This window comes from Cenococcum geophilum (genome assembly GCF_001692895.1).
Source record: "Cenococcum geophilum 1.58 unplaced genomic scaffold K441scaffold_37, whole genome shotgun sequence".
Lineage (NCBI taxonomy): Eukaryota > Fungi > Ascomycota > Dothideomycetes > Gloniales > Gloniaceae > Cenococcum > Cenococcum geophilum.
The window spans coordinates 1,101,158-1,111,003 of record NW_027137595.1 but is presented as its reverse complement, the minus strand read 5'-3'; the positions used below and the strand labels follow the sequence as shown (position 1 = coordinate 1,111,003).

General features: G+C 45.7%; 1 protein-coding gene across 1 annotated transcript; it reads left to right on the top strand.

The window, feature by feature from the left end:
• Positions 1 to 689: 689 nt before the first annotated feature.
• K441DRAFT_573668 (uncharacterized protein) lies at positions 690 to 2,777 on the top strand (the record flags this gene model as incomplete). The annotated part of the gene is made up of 1 exon (XM_067644061.1): positions 690 to 2,777. The coding sequence occupies one exon, from the start codon at positions 690 to 692 to the stop codon at positions 2,775 to 2,777; it is 2,088 nt and encodes a 695-aa protein (XP_067501253.1).
• Positions 2,778 to 9,846: the final 7,069 nt, after the last annotated feature.

Below are 9,846 nucleotides of genomic sequence, written 5' to 3'. Positions count from 1 at the left end.
TTAGGCTCTCACCTAAATCTACCACTTCCCTGTTTCAGTTACATATCCTCTGTTTCAATTGCATACCCCCCCTTTCCTTATTACCGCACCTACCTTATATATAAATAGTTTCTTTTCTTTATAGTTTAAATAGACAGTCTTCATTCTTTTCTTACAATTGGTGCACGGACTACCGATCGACAGTTATAAATATTTCTTGGTGTAACCGACTACCGACACTGTGCTGAAACATAAGATCACCGCTTGGAAGGCTCCAAGACAGCGTCAACGCCACCCTATATATTGATCGCAGATCAATATTGCTTGCAGATCATTGTTCCCATTTGAGTTACCTATTACCCCATCATGTCTTATTACCTCCACCTTCTTCGTGTATATATAGAGGCTTTAGAGCTACATTCACAATCAAGTCGTTCATTCAATCCTTCACACTGCAAAGCTTACACTTGGTAATATAAAATCAAGAAGAGCCGCATTACGACCTTACCAGGAGAGCACCTAATGCGATCGCGACGCCTTTAACCTCAGCTCTACGGTCACGAGTTGAGGTTATTCGGATATTTCCGTTTGATATCGGCAATCGATCTACATACGGCTAGTAGAAGGCTTGGTCGACACGCGCTTTCAACCGGGGTGGTGTAGTACCTATAAACCACATTCATCGCTCAAAAGTTCTTATTGAATCCAACATGCCTTACATCGCCCGGACAGGCGCCCTCCCCAAGCTGGCTCTCAGTGGTGGGCTCGTTGACCCCCGAGCTGATCATCAGCCTTCTTTCGACAAACGGATGACCTGTCGGGACGTAACCAACTTCATTTCCAACACAACCGAGTTCTCGCCTTTAGAATTGAGACACAAAAGGGCTGGTGCTAGGCACACCGACTGGGGTATGCGGTGCCATAAGCCAGCTAGCGAGTGCCAGGCCAAACTCGACAAGATCCTCGCCCGTTCGAGGGAGATCAGGCTGCCGTTGGCAGCAAAGAATGAGGAAAACGGATATAAGCATTTAGACCAGCCCTTGTCTGACCTAGTACCAGGGCTGGTTGTTAGCGGTGGTCTCAGTCGCTCGCCCGCTTTCGATTGCCTGCCTACGGTCTCGCATTGGGCTGACCGCACCGACGAGTCTTCGGCAGAGGACCCTGCCGCCACCGTCCGTCTTTCTTCGACGTGGGGTACCACCAATGTCATCGGAGAAGGGGCTACCATGGATTCCCCTCTTGGAGCCCCCTGCTGGTCGCTCAAGACTCACGGCATAGGTCCGGTCGAGGCTGGGTCAAGTAAATTTTCTCAACGATACCTCGCTGAAACCGACACGCTGATGACAACGGTCAACTTGGCGCGTCGTCCCGACACCACTCGCACCGGGGGAGTTCTTGGCGCCGCCGCAAGTATCTCTTGGATGCGCAACACGCGCGTTGCAGACGCCGTCGATTGTGCTGTTGGGCTGTTAGCAGACGCCGCGGCTCTCTTGACAGCACGTGACAAGGTAATAACGACTGGTACGACGGAGCGCCTAGCGTTCGCCGAGGTGCGCGGGGCCGTAATGCCCACGTGGTGCTCCGCCCGCAAGCCCCTCCCTCCAAAACTGAGCGGCGTGGCGCTCTCGCCCGACCGGGCCACTGTCGACCTCCTCGCAGCAGAGGATTGTAACGGCTCTCTGGTCAACACCAGCATTTTCTCTATGGCGGTGGGCTACAACCGGGGCGTCTACGGCGGTTCGATCTCTGGCTTGTGGGCTATCATGGACTCGGCGTTCGTCCTAGATTACTCTATAGGCGCCAAAAGCACTGCGTTGGCGGGCAGCCTCTCGTCTGCTTTCGCGGAAGTGGCTGCTGTTGCTGAAGCATCCGTCTCTGCCGGCCCGCACATCACCGACATAAGGATTGTCAAGGGCTGCAATTATGGATGCTTACGCCAGAAGACCATCATCGAGGATACCCACTCTGTCCCCTCCCGCCCGTGTATAGTTGTATGGGACGACCTCGCCCGGCTTGCCCGTTACAAGCTAGCGGATGCCGTGTTCTGTCATGTCTATTACGATTCGGGTGGTGGAGAACAGATGGCCGCTATCGTCGGCCTTGGGTGCGTTGTGCACGACTGGATTGATCTTGGAGCTGATATAGCGTGCGGAGAAGTTAGCAACATCATCCCTTCTCTGACGCAGGGATCTTTGGCTGAGGAACCGCTGGCCGAAGTTTACTCTCGCTTGGTTGGTGCAATGATCTGGTATCGGGACAACGACCCCTATAACCCGGCAGCCCTGTGCATTCTCTTCACGCACTGGTGGCAGCTCGCCAACTGCCGACACCGACCCATTACCCTCCTCGGCAGAACGGACCTCAGTGTCAGCGCGGGCATCGCCACCACGATACCGGGAGCGAGGCCCTCGTTGGAGCACTTTCGAGCGTGCGGCACCAAGGTCGAGCGCGGGCAGCGTCCCCTCGCCAACGCCGAGGCCCGGCTCCAATCTGTCCTTTCCTCTGACCCTTTGCCGGAAACTCGTGCCGTCATCGACCTCCTAGTAAGCCCTGTTCTCGCTTACGTGAGAGGGGCTGATAGTCTACCCCCTGAGAGTGAATACGTGGGAGCCGTCCTCGCTGCCGAACTGGCTTACCCCCACGGGCAGAAGATTATGGAGTTGTGGGACCTTGCTATCGTCATGTGGGAGTGCGGGGCACTGTGGGCGGCTGGAGTGGCAGGCCTTTGCTATACTCACACCGGAAAGTCCAACTGCGACCGGGCTCGCCATGACTTGTCTGACGCCACCTGGAGTTAACTGCGCCGCCGCTAACCGTCGCCAAGTGCGGAATTGCCCCGCTCTCACCTCTAGCCACTCTCCTCTCCGACCATCCTTGATCCATTACTAAGCTTCCGTTATAAGCAAGATGAAGCCTAAAGCTAAAAAAAAAAGCGGGGAAGGACTCAGCGTTAGCATCTGTAAGGGGACTAGCCCAGTTACAGTAGGAATGTCTCGGTGAAACACTCGACAGATGAATTCCGACGCTTTAACCAAATTCTGCCGAATTCTGCCAGCTTAATCGACTTCTGCCAAATTCTGCCAGATCAATCGAATTCTACCGAAGTCCGTCGAAGACCGCGTGCGCACGTGCGCACGCATCGACCACCAAGCCCCTGACTATTTAATTATATAATTCTCTTGTTATTCCTTTCTCTTGTTTACGCAACGTCTTGTTCTTAGCAAGAGCTATGTACCCTTAGATTTAGATAGAATTTATATCGTTCCTTTAAATCTTTTCTAAAGTCTCTTCGCGCCCTTATATTACGTTGCGTTAAAATAACTACTATTAAAATAGTAAACGAACTTAAACCTACCGCGTTAACTATAAGCATTGTAGCCCTAGTTAGGGAACAGTTAACAATAATATAACAGTCCTTTACGGATGCTTTGGCCCCAATAGCGAGCAATATTAGAAGCTTAGTACTAGTAATTAGTGGGAGCAATCCGCGAAGAACTCTATAACCTTAAAGCACTTACATTAAAGACCCTAATAGCAACACCTATAAATAAAAATAAAATTGTTAATTTGGGTAAGCGGAGGTCGGAGGACGACAGGGTGAACGATATAGTGAAGTAAGTGAAGTGGATGAACTTGATGCGATTGATAATGTCTATCTGCGGGGGATTGAGTCTCTATAACGTATTAGCTACCCCAACGAGCTAGCTACCCAAGCGAGCCACCCAAAATTACACCAAAATCGGCTGTCTTTATATATTAATAACTCCACCACCACTTAATAAATAATTATAAAATTAAGTATTTAAGTTAATGGGTTATAAGTTTTTAATATTTAAAACTTAATTATTTAACTTTTAGTTTAAAATATCTATTAATTTTTCAATTTTTCAATTTTTCAATAGCAAAAGTATAACTTTAAGAGAAATAATAATAATTATATTTAAAAAGTTTATTATATTAGTAGTATAGGTATATAAGTATTCATTTTTAAAATTTTATAATTATTTATTAAGTAGTGGTGGAGTTATTAATATATAAAGAGAGCCGATTTTAGTGTAATTTTAGGTGGCTTGCTTGGGTGGCTGGCTCGTTAGGGTGGCTAATATATTATACCTAGAAGACCCTAGTTCCGGAACGTCTACGTTCCGTCTTATATTCTAATACGTTACCTAATATACTAAGTAATACATTACCTGATATACTAGGTAATATATTACCTAATATACTAGGTTATACGTTACTTAATACACTAGCTGATACTATCTAATACACTAGTTAATACACTAGCTAATATACTAGTTAATACACTAGCTAATACCATCTGATATACCGCGTAAAGCCGTAGGGTTCTTCTAGGGTGTTCTTATATAACGCTTATATAAGCAACATTAGAGCTTATTATTAACAAAAATAACTATATATATACCCGGCCTATTAAATATATGTTAATTTGGGTAAGCGGAGGTTGGAGGAAAACAGGGTAAACAATATAGTGAAGTAAGTAAAGTGGATAAACTTAATGCGATTGATAATGTCTATCTGTGGGGGATCGAGTCTCTATATACCTAGAAGACCCTAGTTCCGGAACGTCTACGTTCTATTTCGTATTCTAATACGTTACCTAATACACTAGGTAATACGTTACTTAATACACTAGGTAATATATTACCTGATATACTAGGTAATACGTTACCTAATATACTAGGTGATACGTTACCTAATATACTAGGTAATACGTTACCTAATACACTAGGTGATACGTTACCTAATATACTAGGTGATACGTTACCTAATATACTAGGTGATACGTTACCTAATACACTAGGTGATACGTTACCTGATATACTAGCTAATATACTGGCTAATACCATCTAATACACTAGTTAATACACTAGCTAATACCATCTGATATACCGCGTAAAGCCGTAGGGTTCTTCCAGGGTGTTCTTATGTAATGCTTACATAAGCAACATTAGAGATCATCATTGACATTATATATTCCTTTTTAATAGATTTTCAGCCCGATTTTTAAATTCTATAAAAGCTTCATAGGCTTCTGATTTAGATTTTAGTAACTTAAATTCTAAATATCTAGTAGCTGAGTCTAGGAAGAAAATGATGTATCTTTCACCATTTATAGTTTCAGGGGATATTGGTCCACATAAGTCAGTTACTACCTTTTCTAGGTAAACTTTTGCTTTTAGTATAATTTCTTTATTTCGCTGACTTATCAGCTTTAATTCTATACAAATTTCACATTCGTTAAATGGAATATTTAATTAAAGACCTAAAGTCTTTCGTAGTAAAATAGGATTTATATGGTCCATTCTTTAGTACCAAAGTTTGATTTTATCTGCTTATTCAAGCAAATTAATTTTATTTATTTATTCAAGCAAATTGATTTTATTTGTTGGCTCAATTTTATTTATTTGCTTGCTTTTAACCTTCTTAGTCTTTGTCAATGATGATCTCTGATGTTGCTTATGTAACCGTTACATAAGAACACCCTGGAAGAACCCTACGGCTTTACGCGGTGTATCAGATGGTATTAGCTAGTGTATCAACTAGTGTATCAGCTAGTGTATCAACTAGTGTATCAGATGGTATCAGCCAGTGTATCAGGTAACGTATCACCTAGTGTATCAGGTAATGTATCACCTAGTGTGTTAGGTAACATATCACCTAGTGTATCAGGTAACGTATCAGAATACGAGACGGAACGTAGACGTTCCGGAACTAGGGTCTTCCAGGTATATAGAGACTCGATCCCCCGCAGATAGACATTATTAAGTTCATCCACTTCACTTACTTCACTACATCATTCACCCTGTCGTCCTCTGACCTGTCAATGATGATCTCTGATGTTGCTTATGTAAGCGTTACATAAGAACACCCTGGAAGAACCCTACGGCTTTACGCGGTGTATCAGATGGTATCAGCTAGTGTATTAACTAGTGTATTAGATAGTATCAGCTAGTATATTAGCTAGTGTATTAAGTAACGTATTACCTAGTATATTAGGTAACGTATCACCTCGTGTATTAGGTAATGTATTACCTAGTATGTTAGGTAACGTATTACCTAGTGTATTAGGTAACGTATTAGAATACGAGACGGAACATAGACGTTCCGGAACTAGGGTCTTCCAGGTATATAGAGACTCGATCCNCCGTAGATAGACATTATCAATTGCATCAAGTTCATCCACTTCACTTACTTCACTACATCGTTCACCCTGTCGTCCTCCGACCTCCGCTTACCTAAATTAGCAAAAAGCGCCTCCCTTCCTTTTTACATACAAAATAGCTTCTTTAGAGAGAGAGAAGAGCCTGTTAATTTGCGTAAGCGGAGGTCGGAGGACGACAGGGTGAACGATGTAGTGAAGTAAGTGAAGTGGATGAACTTGATGCAATTAATGATGTCTATCTGCGGAGGATCGAGTCTCTATATACCTGGAAGACCTAGTTCCGGAACGTCTTACGTTCCGCCTCGTATTCTGAATCGTTACCTTGTATACGCTAGGTGAATACGTTCCTGAGCACACTAGGTGATACGTTACGTATAGTTGTTCTGATACACTAGGGGATAACGTTAACTTACGCTGCTGTGAGTACGTCTCACACTAGGGTGATACGTTACCTGATACACTAGGTCGATCCTCCCGCTTCGCTCTGCGTCGTCGTTTACCCCCTTCGCCTCCATCTCGCGTGTCTCGACCTTCCTCCATCCGTTACTCTGATATCCTAGCTTGATTCCTCACTGCGCCAGGTCGTCGCGTCTCTCCCCTTCGCTCCTCCGTCGTCGTCTCCCCCTTCGCTCCTCCGTCGTCGTCTCCCCTTCGCTCCTCCGTCGTCGTCTCCCCTTCGCTCCTCCGTCGTCGTTCCCCCTTCGCTCCTCCGTCGTCGTCTCCCCTTCGCTCCTCCGTCGCGTCTCCCCTCGCTTCCGTCGTCGTCTCCCCTCGCTCTCCGTCGTCGTCTCCCCTTCGCTCTCCGTCGTCGTCTCCCCTTCGTCCTCCGTCGTGTTCCCCCTTCGCTCCTCCGTCGTCGTCGCTATGGCGCCGCAGGCTATATAGCCCTGAGGACCACGTCACCGGACGCAACCTCTACCACAACCAGTCTGCAGCCATCACGCTGCTGCGACCTCTCCCCTATACTAGTCTACAGCCATCACGCTGCAGACGACCCTCTCCACCTGTCTACGGCCATCGCGCTGCAGACGACCTCTCCACAACCTGTCTACGGGCCATTACGCTTGCAGCGCTCTCCACAACCTGTCTACCGGCCATTCGCGCTGCGGGACGACCTCCACACCTGTCTACTGGCCATTACGCTGCAGACGACCTTCACAACCTGTCTACAGCCGTCGCGCTGCAGACGACTCCACAACCTGTCTACGGCCATCACGCTGCAGACGACTCTCCCAACCTGTCTACAGCCTCGCGCTGCAGACGACCTCCACAACTGTCTACAGCCATCACGCTGCAGACGACTATCACACCTGTCTACAGCCATCGCGCCTGCAGCGATCCTCCCACAACCTAAGTCTACAGCCATCACGCTGCAGGACGACCTCCAACAAGCCTGTCTACAGCCATCACGCTGCAGACCGCCCTCTCCACAATCCTGTCCTACAGCCTATCGCGCTGGGCAGACGGACCTCCACAACCTGTCTACAGCCATCCACGGCTGCAGACGACCCTATCCACAAACACTGCGCTAACAGCCATTCGCGCTGGCAGACCGACCTCACAACCTGTCTACCAGCCATCGCGCTGGCAGACGACCTCCACAAACCTGTCTATACGCCAATCGCGCTGCAGACGACGCTCCACAACCTATCTACAGCCATCGCGCTTCAGGACGACTCTCCTACGCAACAACGCCACCACCGCCACATATACCATACCAATACCGCAGCTATAGGCGTACCCGCAGAATGCGGCAGAATAGGCGGTGGGCTATAGTAGCGGGAGGGGAAAGGGACCGGCCCCGATGTTACTTTAGCACGTTTAATCTAAGGTGTATAGGCGAATTGGTGTTTTATATGCACTACATACCAGACAACTTCGTGAAAATTTTCCTAATGGGAAGTGTGGTTTATATAACGAGGGTTCGCCGCTTTATAAAATATCCATTATTAGTTTTATTTTTTGGGGAGAGTACCCTATTATTTACTAATTCCCTACCCATTTCTTTAAGGCAATGGAGAAGAGGATAGGGTAAGCAGGATAACAAAGCTTTGGCTTTAAGGGGTATATTGGTAGCTGCTTCCAAGCTAGCCATGCCTATTATAAGCGCGCTCTTCTTCTTAAGTGCAAAACTATCTTTATAAAATATTTTTTTTAGAGCGGCTTTTTCTAACTCTAAGGAACGTGCAGAATACGGCCAGGAATAGATATAACGAGTCCAGGTTTTCCTTAGTGCGATTTTCTTGGCATCAAAACTAGACGCATAGTAAGGCAAGATATCAGGAGCAGAATACACCAATAGGCTCTAGGGCTCCTTGTATTTAAACTGGGCCCAGAGTGTCCACTTGGCTATAGTACATGTTAAGCTGCCTAGGAAGGATTCTTGTATATAGGAGACTATAGCGCCATAGCCTAGAGGGTTGGCATGCGGCAGTATTGTACGTAGTTTGAATATAACAACGGATATAAAAAAAAAAAAAAAAACAAGATAACACTGGGCTGATACCATCCCTGATACAACTAAGCTGATAGGCTAGCTGATACCATCTGCTACACCGCGTAAAGCCGTAGGGTTTCTTCCAAGGGTGTTCTTATGTAATGGCTTACATGAGCAAGCATCCAGATAATCAATCATTGACACGCCCCCTAAACAATTATATTTGTATTGCAATATTTTGTTTATCAATTTTGTTCATCAATTTTTTGTTCCATTGATTTTGTTCATCATTTTATGTACTTCAGAGCTGAGCCGAAGTAAGTACGTCAAGCAGCCTGCATAAAACCTTAGCCTAATGGCCAAAACCCCAGTGGGGAATACAAGAGTCCATTAAGGAAGGAAGATAAGTGTCTGGCTGTTTTTGTTATGCGATTTTTATTTATCTATTGGTAGCAAAACGTTCATCCTGCCTGACCAAATTCTTTAAAAGGTAGGTCGACTTAAGTGCTTCTGGTAAAGCAATCGATCAGCTAGCTGTTCTGTTGTAGCTTATTTGGCTTTAGTCGTATTGTATTGTTGTTGTTACGTGTTCTCGCACAAAAGTGGTATTGTATATCCAATATGCTTTGGTCTTGGGCATGATGTTCTGGATTGTTCGGCATATTTAATTGTAATAGGTGTGCATGATGGATCTCTGATGTTGCTTTATGTAAGACATTACCATAAGGAGCATGCCCTGGAAGACCTATCGGCTTTACGGCGGTGTATCGATGGTATCAGCTAGTGTATCACTAAAGTGTATCAATCTAAAGTGTATTAACTAGTGTTATCAGAATTGGTATTCAGCCCAGTGTATGCAGGCCAGTGTATGCAGGTAACGTATCTCCTAGTGTATCAAAAATAAACGTATCACCTAAGTATATCAGGTAATGTATGCACCTAGTGTGTCAGGTAAAGCGTATCACCTAGTGTATTAGGTAACGTATCAGAAATACGAGAACGGAACGTAGACGTTCTGGAAGCTAGGGTCTTCCAGGTATATATAGAGACTCGATCCCCGCAGATAGCACATTCATCAATTGCATTAGTTCATCCCACTTCAACTTACTTCAAACTACGATCGTTTCACCCTTGTCGTCCTCCGACCTCCGCTTACGCAAATTAAAATAGGCTGTCTGTGAACATGGTTTTCTTTTTTTCCTATATTAAGCTGTTTATACGCTTATTCCCATCGCGCTCTCTG